At 41.4% G+C, this 17,036-nt stretch overlaps 1 protein-coding gene across 1 annotated transcript; it reads left to right on the top strand.

Annotated features, from left to right (window-relative positions):
* Positions 1-948: 948 nt before the first annotated feature.
* Positions 949-16,119, top strand: BLOC1S4 (biogenesis of lysosomal organelles complex 1 subunit 4). Its single transcript, XM_074944760.1, has 5 exons — positions 949-1,258; positions 3,654-3,725; positions 7,515-7,616; positions 11,610-11,744; positions 15,310-16,119. Exons 1-5 carry the CDS (start codon positions 1,073-1,075, stop codon positions 15,409-15,411), a joined length of 597 nt encoding a protein of 198 aa, XP_074800861.1. The 5' UTR covers positions 949-1,072; the 3' UTR covers positions 15,412-16,119.
* The last annotated feature ends 917 nt before the right edge of the window (positions 16,120-17,036 follow it).

Below are 17,036 nucleotides of genomic sequence, written 5' to 3'. Positions count from 1 at the left end.
AACCAACCTTCCACACAAACTTCCTCATGGCTGGACTTTACAAAAACTAGACAAGTCATTTACAACACACTTTGCTTCTCTACAAAATAAAAAGGACTCTAAACTACTACATGCCGCAAGGCGCCACAACAGTGGTTCCCTTAACCCACCCAGCAATATTGTTAATCTATCCAACTATACTCTGAAACAAGGTCTACACATTCTCATTGTCAAGCTAAGTAGATCAGCGATGGCTCTATAGGGCAGGGAGATGGTGTTGCATGGCTGGGGGAGGTGCTTCCCTTGCTGAGAGGCAAATTTTGGAGTAGACTGTTGTGCAATTCCCTTAACACAAGTCCGCTCAGGTGCACCTAACTCTGTAGCAAAGGCCAGGTTTACCCTTCCAGATGGGCTGGAAGACGTGTTTTTTTGTTTTTTTTAGGGGGCTACTGCAGTACTGCCTCCCATGCATGTGCTGTGAATATCAGGGAGCTCACTGGTCTGATGTGGCCTGGCAATCCCTCACTGCTACTTGTTCTTTTTCTTCCAGCTAGACTAGCTAGTTAACAGACTGCTGAGTTAAAGGCTGAAATGCTTGGAGGCTAAAGGGGCAGTGCTCCTGGGTGTGCAGCTAGCTCTAGGGACCCACAGCGCTGGGTGGGCGGAGGAAAAAGCAGCAGCGACTGCCACACCCTCTCTGTCCGTCCCCTACAAAAGCAAAGCAACTATCCAGAGGCAGCAGAAGGCCTTGGGCAATGGGGCAGAGGCAGGCGCCCCCAGCTCCTGTACGGCCGCCCCCGTTTGCTCTGCGAGCGGCAGGGAAAGTCCAGCTCCTGGCCATGCTCCGCTGCAGTCAGGGTGGCCCGCGCGCCCAACACCAGCCACGCGCCGGGCGCCAGTCACGTGGCTGCCTTCCCACCCCAGCAGCTCTCGCCACCCTCCGCCCCGCCCACGCCTAAGCCGCCTGCGCAGACTCCTCCCCTCGCTTCACCTCTGCGCTTGACCCTGCAGGGCTGCCGTTGAGAGGCCGTTTGCGACCCCGCTCCACGTCCCCACGTGAACTGCGAGTGGGCGGGCGGGCGGAGGCCGCAGGATGGAGGAGGTGGCGGCGGAGCCGCCGGGCGCTTGGCTCAGCGGGGACAGCGGCAACGTCTCGCAGAGTCCCAGCAGCGCGTCGGGCATCGGGGAGGAGGGCGACCCCCCAGAGCTTCTGCTCAGCCGCGCTGCTGCTGACTACTCCGCCTACCTGCTCCCGGCTGGGGTCGACTTCTGCGCGCAGGTGAGAGGGGCGGGGCGGGTTGTCCCGTCCCCTGCGCGCACCCATAGCGAGGCCTGCTCGCGCTACGGGGGCCGCGCTGGGGGGTGGGCTGACACCCGCGTGCGGGCCGGGGGCCTCGCGTGGCTGCGCCCCCCCCCCCCCCGGCGTCGAGACAGAGACCGAGGCCGGAACTCGGACCGGACACTCACCCTGACACCCCCATGGCTCGGGGGGGCGCACGGGCAGCTCCCGCCTCGGAGGTGGCCGCTCGCCCCCTGCTGCCTTCCCACGGGGGGGCCGCGCCAGCAGCAGAAGTTGAACTTGGGCGGGGCGGGTGTCTCAGTTTTTAAAAACTAAAATCCCGAGTTTTTCTGGGTTTGTTTTTGTCTTTCCTTCAGTTTTTAAAAAGCCGCTTTGTTTATTTTGTGGGGCAAACCCGGAGTTCGGCTGAAGCTGGGCCTGTCCAGGGCGGGTCCCCACTGAAAATAAGGCGGCGGCGGGGGGCGGTTTAGTCGAAACCAAAATTTAGAGAGAAAATCTAAAGCCAGAGGTTACTTACTGGTGGGCCCGTTGTGCTGGGCGCTGCACGCTCATGTAAAGTGCAGCAGAACCGCTGTTTTAAGAACCATTTTGGAGATTGAGTTCATCAAATCGGGAAATTGGATTTTTCAGAATCCCCGTAGGTTGGGGGCAGGAGTTGCCAGTGTTGGGTGTTGCTTTCACCGCCCCTCAAAGCGTGGGGCGAAGGGAGTGCCAGTGCCTTGGAGGCATCCGAATGTCAAGGGAGGTTGACTTTCATTTTGTGGTTATTTGTGTTCTTCCATCTGGTAGACTGGTTTGTATAACTGGTCATTTGTAACATTAACGTTTGTACATTTGAAGTTCTGCCGTTTATAGAAAGTACATGTAAAGATGTGGTCCCTGTTTCACAGATAGTTTAAACTCACAATCTACATTAAGAACCAGCAAGCACTGGCCTTGAAGGTACATCAGCACATTTAATCAGTCACTGTCAAAAGACCTTTTAAATTGTTAGTGTCACAATCAGTGTTTCAGATCTCTGTAATACTCCAGAGGGAATTCTGTGCCAGGGAATTCTGAGCACAGTATTTTAATATTCTGCAAATTTTTGTCAGTAAATAAATGTGGAGGCTCCAGCATGCCAGTGGGGAGCACAGGCCACTGGCTGCACAGAGGTGGGGAATTACCCTGTGGCCTCATGCCCCCAGACGTGGACTCTGTGGTAAGGCTGCACCTAGCCCTGACACAGTGCAAGGGCCGGGCTTGTCCCAGAAATACCCTGGGGCCCTGCCCCCTCTGCACCAGGTGTGGGCAAGCAGGCTCAACCCAGCTTGATCCAAGTGTGGAAGGGCTTAGTGTGGGGAAATCCTGGTGGGGGGGGAGAGGGTTCTGGATGGGGCATTCTGGGTGTGGGTGGCTCAGTGGGGGGATCTGAGTACCAGGGATGGATCTGGGTGCATGGGGGCTTGTTGGAGGGTGCCAGGGACAATGGGACTCTGCAGGGGGGTCGAGGTGAAGATGGTTGGGGCTCAGTGGGGAGGAGTCTGAGTGTGGGGGGAAGGGGCTCGGTGGGGAGGAGGGGTGTCTGAGTGCTATGGGAGTGGGGCTTGATGGGGTGTAGGTCCAGATGCAGCTGGTTGGGGCTCAGTGGAGTGGGAGTCCAGGTTTGAGGGGCTTGGTGGGGTGGTCTTTACTCAGTTTTTAAAACTAACTAGATTTCAAGGTGATTTTATCCATAGGATATTCATCCTATAAGAGTTAAATATAATTATACTGACACATATACTACATAACTTATGCATCAATAGATCTAACGTGCAGAACTTGTGACTAGTCATTTGTGTATAGAGGTAGTTGCTAAGATATGGCAAAATAGTGAAGTTTCACTACAAAGAATTTTTAGTTGTTGTGATCTGCTATAGCAGGGTTCTCAAACTTCATTGCACTCCGACCCCCTTCTGACAACAAAAATTACTTTGTGACCCCACGAGAGGGGACCGAAGCCCGAGCCCCACCACCCTAGGCAGAAAGAAAAGGAGTACTTGTGGCACCTTAGAGACTAACCAATTTATTTGAGCATAAGCTTTCGTGAGCTACAGCTCACTTCATCATGAAAGCTTATGCTCAAATAAATTGGTTAGTCTCTAAGGTGCCACAAGTACTCCTTTTCTTTTTGCGAATACAGACTAATACGGCTGTTACTCTGCACCCTAGGCAGAGAGACCGAAGCCCAAGGGCTTCAGCCCCAGGCAGGGGGCTTATAACCTGAACCCTGCTGCTCAAGGCTGAAGCTTCGGGCCCCAACAAGTCTAAGCCACTTTGGGGTCCCGACCCAGAGTTTGAGAACTGCAGTGCCAAAGTATATTTTTCATTACCTGAATGTATTTTTTTACAGATAGAAAGCTTAGACAAGAGTCTAGAAGATTTGCTGACCAGGGTTGATGAATTTGTAGGGATGTTAGACATGGTATGTATTGATCTCTGTAACTTCCATATGGGTACTGCCTATTTTTGGGGGGGATGGATGGGGGCGGGAGTGCTGAAAAAGTTGGGTGGTTTGGGGTTTTTTTTTTCCTTCATGGGAATAACCAGCATATGATTAACATTAGGGGTCACTTTTTCTTTTTTTAAGTCGAGGTCTAAGTGTGCAAACATTTCCCATGCATGCTTACCCCAAAATTATCCAGTTTGCATGCAGTGATGAATTGTATGCACAAATGTACATGTGTAACTGCTAATGTATACGTGAGCATGTGTCTCAAGTCTCCTTTATGAAAATATTAGCCAGTACAATGACAGATATTTGAAGGGACATTTCTAAGTCATATTTGGCCCATAAGTTTAATAAGAATAAGTTTTTCAAACCCTAAAACTAATAGAAGTGTTTATTTGAATTCTAGTGGGTAGACCTTTATAAAAACCAACATGCTCCATGCAGTCTTTGCACCTAAATGTTACAGTATAAGGCTAGTGCATGAAAACCAAAACATGAAATTCACTGCTATTTGGCCATTGACAAAAGTGAGATTTAAAAGCCTGTTTTCACTGAGAAAGAAGCAAATAGGAAAGAGCTTAAATAGTGAAAAGTAAATTAGATTTTATTCTTAATTCTTTCAGTTCTAATAATATAAGATTGCCTTGAAAAATGTTAATGAAAATTAATCTTCTGAGGCACAAAAAGATAGTAAAAAGAAAAGGAGTACTTGTGGCACATTAGAGACTAACCAATTTATCTGAGCATAAGCTTTCGTGAGCTACAGCTCACTTCATCGGATGCATACTGTGGAAAGTGTAGAAGATCTTTTTATATACACACAAAGCATGAAAAAATACCTCCTCCCACCCCACTCTCCTGCTGGTAATAGCTTATCGAAAGTGATCACTCTCCTTACAATGTGTATGATAATCAAGTTGGGCCATTTCCAGCACAAATCCAGGGGTGAGAAAACCTGGATTTGTGCTGGAAATGGCCCAACTTGATTATCATACACATTGATCACTTTCGATAAGCTATTACCAGCAGGAGAGTGGGGTGGGAGGAGGTATTTTTTCATGCTTTGTGTGTATATAAAAAGATCTTCTACACTTTCCACAGTATGCATCCGATGAAGTGAGCTGTAGCTCACGAAAACTTATGCTCAGATAAATTGGTTAGTCTCTAAGGTGCCACAAGTACTCCTTTTCTTTTTGCGAATACAGACTAACACGGCTGTTACTCTGAAAAAAAGATAGTAATCCATCTTTAATATAATAATAGCAAAGAAAAATATTTTATTTGCCTGTCCAGGAAAAAAAATCTTTTGGGGCAAGTAGAATTTTGACAGGCTGATGATCTAAGACTGTTTTTGGTAATAAATAAAGGAAAGCTAGGTTATCACTTATTAACCTGATGTTGTGCCTTTAATTTACAGTACCATATTGTTTTATGTTCCTGTTTGACTTCAGTCACTCTTGAATCTCCAGACTTCATCTTGTTCATAATTTCAATGATCATAAATCATTAAGAACATAAGAGCTGCCCTACTGGGTCAGACCATGGTCCATCTTGCCCAGTATCCTGTTGTTGATGGTGTCCCATACCAGAACTTCAGGGGGCGTGTACAGAACAGGACAATTATGGAGTGGTTCCCTCCTGTCTTCCCCTCTTGCCTTCTGTCAGTCAGAAGTTTAAGGTTTCCCCCAAACCATCTTCGCTAGTAGCCATTACTGAATTTTTAGTGGTTTCTAACAGATGCAGAGTTCATTTTAGACTATAAGATTGCATTGTGTGTTTACAGTATTGAAACAGACTTGCAGTACTTTTTTGCAACCTGATTGTAGTTATTCATTTATTTATTTTGTTAATAAAATAGTAAGATGCAAAATTTTAAATATATAACCATAAAAAAATTGCAGAATTGCTAACTGGATATTGGCAGGTATCCATATATAAATAATGAGGATTATACTTATGTGAAGTAATGGTGTATGCCAAAAACATAGAAGATATTGTTTTTCAAATTCTGGGGCATACCACCCATCCTTTCCCTACTCTCCTCCCTCCCGCATTAGCAGGTGCGCACAAGGCCCTGATGGGTTAAGAATTTTTTTCTTGTTTCTTCAGGGTAGCCAGTATGTGCTAAACCGATTCCCTGAGGTGCCCAACTCCACCCTGTGCGCACTGGGGCATTGTGGGTATGAGGCTGATCCCAAAGTCCCTGCCCCTAGGATCCCCATTACCATTACTCAGCACACCCAGTGCTGTGCCACCATCCTGCTGCCAGGCGATTTCCCATAGAAACCACACAGCCTCATAAGAACTCGTCTCCCCCCCACCACCACCACCCCAATCCTCCCTTCCCACCATGGCTGAGTTACGAATCAACATTGTGGCAGTCCTGCACAGGTATTCTGGTCCCACAAAAAAGGCCTCACACCCAGCATGTGGGCACACATGCAAGGAGGGGGCGGAGCCACTATGTGCACACAAGTTGTTGCTCCAGGCAGCTAGGATTCACACTGTGTGTGTGAACCTCCTCCCTGTATTCATTGTTTATGTGGGGATTCCACCCTCAGCTCCAAACTTTCCCTGTGCTCAGAGGGGCATGCATGGGACATGAATCTCTCAAGGGGGGGGGTGCAGCAAAAAAAGTTTAGGAACCTCTGACATAAGACAACTTCAGAATTAAATTTCTCACCTAAAACCGAATGCCAACATAAAGGAACCACATGCAGTGAGTAATCGCAGCTTTCCTGCCATGGACAGAAAGAATATCTAAAGATATCTCCTAATCACCCTCAGTGTTGCACCACATGTCTCTTCTGCTCTCACAGAAAAGAGACATCAGATTGCATAGCACCTTCTTCTGATTAAAAGTGCCTTACAAGTAACATAGCCTCATATGCCTAGTGTGAGGTAGGTATTTTCTACATTTTGGCATTGCTCTTGTAATATCATAGAGCAAAACCACATGCCAAATATGTTTCCTGTTGCTTCCTATATACTTCTCCAAGAAAAGTTAACTGCAATAAGATGTTGCTCCTGTGTGTGTGTGTGTGTGTGTGTGTATATATATATATAAAAAATATCTTGTTGCAGTTTGTCATATATAGCTGTTTGGGAAAGATGATGTTTGTTTGTTGAGCTTAAGGGAAAGAGAAAGGAGCAAGTCAGAAGAGACGGAAAGAAGACAAAAAACTTCCTACCAGAAATAGCACCCCTTATTAATAAAATAGGTTTCCCTTTATATATCTGAATGGCAGGAGTCGTACTACAGTCATGGGCACCTTAGAAAAACTTAAAGTTGGTGGAAATCTCTTGAAACTATGATGAAAAATTGCACTTGAACCTCATGCTCTTGAGATGCAGTGGCTTTTTGTGATTTTGAGTTGGTGTCTTAACTTTTCAATGTCTCCATTTTCCCATCTGTCAAATGGAGATAATATTAACCTTTGTAAAGTGTTTGTGATCTTTGAATGAAAAGAGTTGAAAGTGCAAAGATTTATTATTTTATTATTATTTATTACATTTTGACTTCTGTTTTTCATTATTGGCAGTCCTCTGTGCCATTTGGAAATAATTAAGAAATGAGCCCAGCATACGATTGCATATGTTAACAGACACAGTACTAGCACTAATTTGTTTACAACCTTCAAGATCCAGTGGCTTTAACTAGATGTCACTAACTTTAGTGTTAGAATATACCAAAGTTATTGTACAGATTTAGTCATTATAGTGTTCACTCAACTTTATGTAATTTGTTTGGATTGGTTTTAGATTCGAAGCGAGTCTTCTCAAGTAGTCAATGAAAGTGTACCTCAGATTCACACAAAAGCTACAGAAATGAGACAGATATATAGAAAGATTGACAAACTAGAGGTATGTATTCTGATGTCAGTTATTTACATTCCTTTTCTCAAGGGGACAGTACCACTGCATATTTTAATGTTTTTTCTCTAGAGTTGCAGACCCCTTTTAGATGCTTCAAAAGATTTCCCATGCTGAATGTAGCAAACATTTTATTTCTTTGTCTTTCTAGTTTCTAAAGGTGCCTTTTTGTTTCAGTCTGTGAACTAGTGTTTTCACACACAAGATGTCAACTAGTATGTGTAATGACGAGGGAACTCAGTATTACTTTAATTGGCTGCTTGTGCCAGTCACAAAGGTTTAACTTGCCGTTGGCTGGATGCCAGAACTCTACAGGCAGTGCATACACAACTTCTTGTGACCAACAAAATGGTACCAATTGTCTTATTTCCTTAGCAAACTAATGACAAGTACAATGCCAATAGCAAGTGGAAATATAGAGGAGCTAAGGTGTTTCCACTTACCTCATGGAAGTTTTTTAATGTAGCTCTTCTGTACTTCCCCAAATACTTGTGCTTTTTATCTTATTAAGGATTTGTGGTTGGTTGGTTTGCTACTCTAGTGAATTACCAAATTGATATTTTGCCTCTAAGTTTGGCATCTTCACTAGCCTTATCACTGAGAATCATGTGGACCTCCAACTTTAGAACTACTGTTATCTCTGCAAAAAAGAACATGAGTACTTGTGGCACACAAAAGCTTATGCTCAAATAAATTTGTTAGTCTCTAAGATGCCACAAGTACTCCTGTTCTTTTTGCGGAGACAGACTAACACGGCTGCTACTCTGAAACCTGTTATCTCTGCTTTTTTTCCAAGTTGCCTTTTCCACACACATCACCCCATCTACAAAATGCGTTTCTTTTATATTACAAGGTTAGTAGCAGCAGTCCTTGCAGAGCAGTGTCATATAGAAAAACATTCTACATGACGCTTGGTGCAGGGTAGATAACATTTTTAATAGAAGTTCTCATAATTTAAATTCAAAATTTGTTTGAATTTGTGTATGTGTCTCAGTGCATTCAACAAGTCAGTATTAAAATAAATGGAACAAACAGTTCACTGCTATAAATCAGTGCACCATCCATCTGTATGGTTCATCATGTTAGTATTCCAGTACACTGCGTCTGAAAATTGTATATGTATTCTGTACAGTATTATAACTTATTTTACTTAATGTTTTCTCAGAGAATGAGAAATTTTGCAATCTAAACTATAAAAGGTAACTAATATCCAAATCTTAATGCAGGTTTAACGTGGGGAACTAATAGGTTTTTTTGTAATTCCCTGAAAGCGCCAGGTTTCTTGAACAGTATCTTCATTTATGTTGGCGCTCGCTGCTTGGAATAAGATAGCTAGGTTTCCTGCTTTCTCAAATCAGTAATACAACTTATACTTTTTGATAGTGTCTTTCATACGGAGTGTCTCCCAAAACAATTCAAACAGTAGAATGAGAGGAAAATTGAGATCCAGGATAACATTTGCAAAAGCATTTACATAACCTAGGCTCCTAAATCCTATTCCACTTCTCAGTGGAAGTCAGTGGTACAAAAGCACTTAAATCACTTAGGTGCTTTTGAAAATGTTACCCCGCCTAGGCAATGAAGAAAAATATTAACAGCTAAGATCTGAAATGAGTTTGAAATAGAGAGATCCAGGAAGAGTTTCAGATACTAGGAGCTGTGGATTAGAAAGCTCTTATACCATCATTGTGGAGGGACAGGAGTTCATTGAGAGATCAGTGCAGAGGAAGAGGGAGGCTAGGATTGTGAAGAAAACTGAAAGTCAATGGATTTGTTTTAAAACCTGAAAAGACGATTCTAAACTGAAATGAATGGGAAGTTAGTGGGGTACATACACATTTGTTTCAGAATATCTTTGACTTTAATCAATGTTACTATATTGATATATAATCCAAGATGGCAATAGCATGAGGGAATAGAATGCTGCAACCTCTGTTCAATTCACTTGTCGCCATGGAAGCACGCACAATTATTAATCTCCTAGTGTGTGTTCAACAATTAGGCAACAAGTGAATCTCTCGGTCTGTATGTCCGTATCTGTGAAATTGACAGCAAAGACTTTGCCCTATCCTCTGCTTTCAAGCCTGAAAACCTTGCTTTGTAAAACAAGCTCCTGCCCCCTACAAGTGAATGCCACAGCATGGTGACTGAAAGGCAGAATAGACTAGAGTGCTATTAACAGAATTAAAGTGATAGGATGTGTGGGGGAAGTTAACCAGACATGCACTTTTAATCAGGGTGGATAAAAATCAATGATTTTAAAAAATGGATTTTATTTAAATTTTTTTATTTCATTACGTCATAACGAGTGTATCATTGTAAAAAAATAAACCTGTTTAAAATCTGAATTTATTACAAAATATGTGAAGGCTTAAACCTATAAACTTTTTAGAAATATTTAAATAAAAAATAAATATGCTGACTCCATGAGCCTCTATCAAAAACTTTGAATTAAAGGCTTCTATAAAGAAAGATCAGGGGGGGAATATCTAACTTTGGAGATCAAGCTTTATAAATATGGCACAGTAGGTGAGCCTGAGTAACTTAAGAGACCGTCTCAGGGCTTGTCTACACTTACAGCGCTGCAGCCACCCAGGTGCAGCTGTGCCGCTATAGTGCTAAGTGAAGACACTACCATACCCAACAGGAGCGCTTCTCCTGTCAGCGTAGCTACCGCACCACGCAGGAGAAGCCCTCCCATTGACATAGCCCTCCCTGTCTACTCTGGGGATTGCGTCGGTATTGCTGTGTCACTCAGGGGTATGGATTTTCCACACTCCTGAGCAACATAGTTATACCGACGTATGTTTGTAGTGTGGACCAAGTGTGATTTTTCAAGAGACTTAGGCCATGTCTATGCTATCACTTATGTCACTCAGGGATGTGAAAAAACAACACATCTGACCGACATAAATTTTGCCAGCATTAGTGGTAGTGTGCACAGCACTATGTCAGTGGGAGAGCTTTTCCCGCCAACATAGCTATCGCCGCTTGTTGAGGTGGTTTTACTATGTCAACGAGAGAGCTCTCTCCCATCAGAGTGGTAACACGAGTGATCTTACAGCAGTGCAGCTGTCACTGTAAGCTTGCTAGTGTAAATATGGCCTTAGACTAGACTAGGAACTTAAGCTCCAGTCTCTTTTACTGAGTTATATTTGAACGTTTTCCCAGACTGATCTGAAATACTCAGTTTAATTCACTGACTGCAGTTAATCCCTGTGTTTAATAAATCATTTAGTTGTAAATGTGGAACATGTTTTTATACATAAACTTCTCTTATCAAAACATTAAACTTTTTTATTAAACAAAACAATTATTTTATATGCTGTTTTGTGTGTTTAATTTTAATTTAATTAACTAACTACTGAACATATTGAAAATGTTTTGCCTTTGGATTTTTTTCTCATTTTTTAAACATCAAATGGGCTGGAGACATTCAGTGTTTAGTTTCCGACAGTTGTCATTCTTGTCCATGTCTGAGAGAGCTGCAGACATTCATGGGTATGGAAGAAATTTCAGAGCAAGTACTATGCAAAACAATTCAAGACCTTGTTACAAATTAAAGTACAATAACATTTTGTTTACTGCTGCTCCCCAGGACAAAATCTCACTTTATGTAAGCAAACGTTGTAACAACTTTCAGTTAAATAAAGCAGTACACTTGTTGTCTAACTATATTAAATTGGTCTGCCGAATGTTAATATTCTTCTATATTCTCTTTAAAAAAACAACTGGTCTGTCTTACTCTACTCAACTTCCAAATTATCCATTTCCAATCATATAGAAGGTTGCACAAGTGGGTTATTTGTGGCACAAATTCAAAAATGGAGATGGCACAAAATACGATTTTTTTACGCTCTTTGAGGATTGTTACCTGACAATTATATTTTAATTTCTGCATAATCTGAACCTCTTCAGACCCCTTGTTGGGAAATGTTCTTACATAATGATGAATAAAGATAGCTTTGTTTTATTTTTAACTAGGCCTTTGTAAAAATGGTTGGAAATAATGTGGCTGGACTGGAGGAGCAGGTCACAAAGGCAGAAACAGACCTTGGTGTTTGGAAAAGTTCCTTTAAAAAATTCTTACAAACTATCAGTGTACCATCCTTTCTTAATGTAAGTATGTTTCTGTCAAGGTGAGTGTGTCTTAAAATGTGTCACGAGAATGGTAGGCTTTGAATGAGGCTACAGTGAAGATTTGGAACAGCCTTCCAAGGGAAATAGTGGGGACAAAAAAACTAACTCATTTCAAGACTGAGCTTGATAAGTTTATGGAGGGGATGATATGAGAAGAGTGCCTACAATGTCACCAGGCCAATCCTTGATTGCTATTGGCAAATATCTCCCAACAGTCAGAGATGGGACACTAGATGGGGAGGGCTCTGAGTTACTACAGAGAATCCTTTCCCAGGTGTCTGGCTGGTAGGTCTCATCCACATGCTCAGGGTCTAACTGACCACGATATTTGGGGACGGGAAAGAATTTTCCCCGAGGTCAGACTGGCAGAAGACCTGAAGGTTTTTCAACTTTCCTCTGCAGTGTGGGATATGGGTCACTTGCTGGTTTGAACTAGAGTAATTGGTGGATTCTCTTGAAATCTTTAAATCAAGATTTGAGGACTTCAATAACTCAGCCAGATGTTATTACAGGAGTGGGTGAGTGAGGTTCTGTGCCCTGCGATGTGCAGCAAGTCAGACTAGATGATCATGATGGTCCCTTCTGGCCTTAAATCTATTAATCTATGAATTTATCTCTGAGCTTAAATCTGAAGTTTTTGCACATGGCACAAGCTGGGTATGGTGCACAATGATAATCTTACAACAGAGTAACCAAGAGAATAAATTCTTGTGAGGGCCTGAGTTCATGCTCCAAAGAGAACTTGTGTGAGGCATGAAAAGAGCTACAAAACAAGCGCAAAAAGAGCAAACCTTAAATAAAAGGTCACTGAATTCCGACCTGAAGGCAGATAGGAGGAACCTATACAAACTAAAAATGGGCAAGGAATTTTTTCAAAGTGCTAGTCTACATGAGAACATCAGAAGAGCGAAAAAGGTCACTGAACACTATGTTGTTTTAAAAATAAATAAGGATGCTGTGGTCACATGACTTACAGTAAATGGCTCACAAGGCACCTTGTTAGATGGCTTTCATACAGGAGAATAAAATTACTTTTCCTTTGTGGTGATGGGCCAATTACATGTTGAAAAATGAGAAGTAAGCTACTTAATCTGATAGGTTTATTTTAGCTTTTGAAGTTCATGGCAGTCACTTGAGTTGTGCTTCAAACTGTAATATCAGAGTGGTAAAGGAGAACGCGTTACTAGAGAGCTAGCATTCTCTTAGACAGGGCTGAGGGTTGAGGTCAGAAAACCTGTTTCCAACTCTGACACTAGCTCTTCAGCCGTGGGTAAGTTATTTATTTATTCTCCCAGTGCCTCATTTTCCTTCTTTTGTAAGAAGGGGGTGATCAAATACTTTGCAGTTTTAAGAGGAGAAATATTTCATTCAGTCCAGAGGTTGTGTTTCTAAGCCATTTAGCAGCCTTTCGTTTTGTATTGCAGCAGCACCTCGAACCCCCAATCATGGACCAGGACACCACTGTTTTCTTGTTCCCATAAAAGTAGCCTTTAACCCGTCTGTTTGTGCTGCTACAGAAGTCATTAAATGCAAGAGCTTAATTATACAATATTAAGGTTACAAATTTTTTTCATAACCTTGACAATGCTGTTCTACTTTGTAAAAATGGCACTGGAGTGTTCGATTGTCTCTATGGCTATCAATTTTTCACAGCTCATTGGTTAAAAAGTGGTTGTTTTTGAACTGCCAGCATTATACCCACACACTGGGATCTGAAAGTCCAGTTTTGTTCTAGCTTGAACATTATGCACTCGAACATTTATTACACTAGTAATAAATTCAGTAGTTGAAACTTAGTTAATTCGGTTGAACAAGCTAAATTAGAATCCAAATTTCTCTCTCTCAGTTGTGCAGGCCATGTATGACTAAACTGAATATAAAGCAGTATGAATATTTTCACTAACAATAAACAGAGACCAAATCTTTTAAGTGCAGCGATGCCATTTCTACCCAGCCCTTTTCTGAATATAGTTTCATGCATAGGGTTCTCCAACAGGCTATTCACTTGCATAAACTTAAGCAAGTACTTACATGTTTGCAGGACTGGGGACATAAACAATAATTCACATATTATAGCAAGCTTTTGGGAGTGAATGGTGTAAGTTAGTTATCTTAGGACTTTCGTCCTAGCTTTTTTTACCTGCTAACAACTTTCTGGGAACCTTTCCTTTTTGGCTGAACTTTGGCTGCAATTTTTTTCCTCTCGCCAGGGTTTTTTTGTTTTGTTTTTGTTTACTTTTTAACCGGTCCTTGGTGTGAAGGAAGTTTTGGTTGGTCTTAAATGATGTATCCACAGTCTCATTTTAAGATTGTCCCAGAAGTTCTACTTCTATTGGGACACTCATCATGCCAAGGAGTGAGAATGTACAGTTCTCACACCTCCAAATGTTACTGAGGAGACAGGCTTTTTTACACTGCTAAAATTTGAAATGCCCACCAAGTAGACTCAAAAATAATTATACTTATTCACTTAGCAGGACACTTAATGTAAAAGAAGAGTAAAAAGTAGTTTCAGATACTGTGCCTGGTCTTGAGTTCTGCCAACTTTTGTGATTGTAGTAATGTTTTTAAAATACTTTCTCTCCCATGTTGCTGTATGGAAAAACTGATGCACCCAGGGGAAACTGTCTGCACAAAGTAGAAAGAGATTCTTCTTTAGAATTTTTCAGTTATGTGTTACTTTTAACAATATAGATAAAAACTATTTCAGACAGAAGGGATATTTTTAAATTGATGGTATCCCTTCTAAGTTTTTCTAAATGTAGCTAAGACTTTCTTGTAGGGGAGCAAGCCATACACCAAGCTGCCATTTTTCACTTTATATGTTGTGAGTTGCCGATAAGCAACTTTCAGTTTACAGTTTTGTTCAATTTTCTTATAACCCAAGTGTCAGCCTGAGGAAAATCCCTTCTTTCCAAATAAAGTTCACTTCCTGGCTGAGACCAGTTTATTGAGAAGGTGATGAGTATGTGAAAGCAAAGGGTAAAATAATTTAAATCCTAATGATTACAACAGGTATAATAAAGTAAATTGTCAAACTGCCTGTTGTCAATGGCACTTTAGGTCAATATTCTTGCTAAATGTTCTGTAGCATTGCAATAACAATAGTATGGATAAGTTTAAGGAAATACTGACTTCTCCCCAGTTTAGTTGTTGGATTTATTGCAATTATTTAAGATGAAATGTACTTGATCAAAAAGTTAATACTTCAGTGAGAGAGGCAATATGTTTTTGAAATATAAAATAACCAAAAGTTTCCCATTTCATTTTATTATAGTGACTTCATTAACATAAGGCAACCTTTTAATTTAGCCAGTTAGATTGGCACGTGTGTGTTTGAGTTTCCAGACACTGAGAATAGAAACAATGTAAAGTGGAAGCAATTTTTATATGAACTATGCAGTTTATATGAAGGAATTCTTGTCAGTTATGAAGAGACAAAAGGCTTGCGGTTAATGTTCTATGCAAATATAGCTCATTACATAACTGAACAAAAAGTGGTAAAGCAAAGGCAAAAATCAAATAAAATGTTTCTTAATCACAGAAATCATCTTCCTCACGGCAACATCAGACCCTGTATGAGCCTCAAGCCCTTTTCAAGACTGAAGACTACTTTCTGTGTCTCAGTGAGCCACCTTACTCATGATTTTGCTTTTGCGTTGACATGAATCCAGAAGAGAAAATGGCAAGTGAACAAAAGCAGTGCTCAGAGTTGCTGCATTTTTATGCATATCAGTGGCAGATTGCCATCCTGACTGTGTGCCACCGTCTGTCTTCTGACAGTATTATAAGCAGTCTTCAATTATTTGTGTATAATATATGATTACAGAAGTCTTCCTCAAACAAAGCTATAAACTTTTAGGTTAAGAGAGAGAGAAATTGGTAAGGGTACGCCTCCAATTGATTTTTCATCTTTAAGCACACTCTAGTAGGAAAATGGATAAATAGGAAATGTCCTTTTTTGTGTGTATTGTAACACTTCAGTTTCTATGTTGCTACCAGTAATAACATCTGTAGCACGTTTCTATTTTTTTAAGTAGCCCTATGGGTAACTGAGATGAGAGAAGGACAAAGCTCTCTACATTAATGTCCCCAAGGAATGGCTGGGGTCCTGCTCTCCAACGTCTGAGAGCATGTATTAAAAATACATAGGAGTAAGATCTCCACTGTTCTGTGAACTGCTAACTCCACCAAACTCTGCAGCGTGAGAACAGGAATGTGATGACTGTTGTAGAATTTCAAGGGTCAAAGTCTAAACTTGGAAGTTCTGTTTGATACATGTATACAACCTTGACTTTTGTAAATAATGCCAAAATTATATATATATGATTACCAAAGTTCTTGTAATTAAAGTTGAAGTAGTTTATTTATATGGCTTTTTCTAAGTGGTTGTGATTTGTGATCAAATGAGGCTTAAAAATTGCCTATGTCGTGTACATTTCTATGAATTTTCCACCTATTAAGGCTTTGAACTGTAATCACATCGACTCTCCGAAGTTAAGATGGTTAGACCTTGTTGGTATGTGGATTGGAGAACTTAAGCACTGCATGTGATATAGTAGGTGATATGCCTCACTGTAGGTATTAAATGCCCCACTGTCTCATTGAAGGTCCTGTCTTTCAGATGAGACAAAGCAGAGGTCCTAACCCAACCATATGGCTGGGTGAAAGTGCAGTTCTGGTATGGAAGGTGAATTGTATACATAGAATGTGTGAGGTACAAATATAGTAACATTGACTTTCAGATCAAATTTTCAAATAGGATTTTTTTTTTCCTAGCAGTTATCCTTGAAATGCACTTCCTTATGTATAATCTCCAGTAAGAATATTTAGATCAAAAGTCACCCATAGATGCATTTCCACAACTCACTAGGCTAATGGAGCCTTTCCCTTCACACCAAACTAAATGGAAAGTATAGCTGTACCTAGCCCCTCCCAAAAGGGAAGGGAGGGACAACTCTGGCTAATTTTTATTGCTAGCCTCACCATGTCTTTGTGCTTTGGGGAATGCAAGGACACCTGCTCAGCAGAATCATGGATGCACCACCTGTGTTCTCTGTCCCCTATCTCACTGGGCCAGGGCACAGCCTACGCCTACATATAGGAAAACTCAGCCTTCTTTGCGATGTTGGTTTACCTAAATTAGTTTGGCATCTACCCTTCCTGTATATTGAATCTGGTCATGCTTTTGTGTTCCTTTTCTAACTACCCACCTACAGATATCTTCAGTTTACACTATGTTGTCTCTTTCAATACTGAATGCCTCTTCCA

This window comes from Natator depressus, chromosome 2 (genome assembly GCF_965152275.1).
Source record: "Natator depressus isolate rNatDep1 chromosome 2, rNatDep2.hap1, whole genome shotgun sequence".
NCBI classification, from domain to species: domain Eukaryota; kingdom Metazoa; phylum Chordata; order Testudines; family Cheloniidae; genus Natator; species Natator depressus.
Note: the sequence above shows the minus strand (reverse complement) of the source record. Positions and strands in the feature narration are given on the sequence as shown.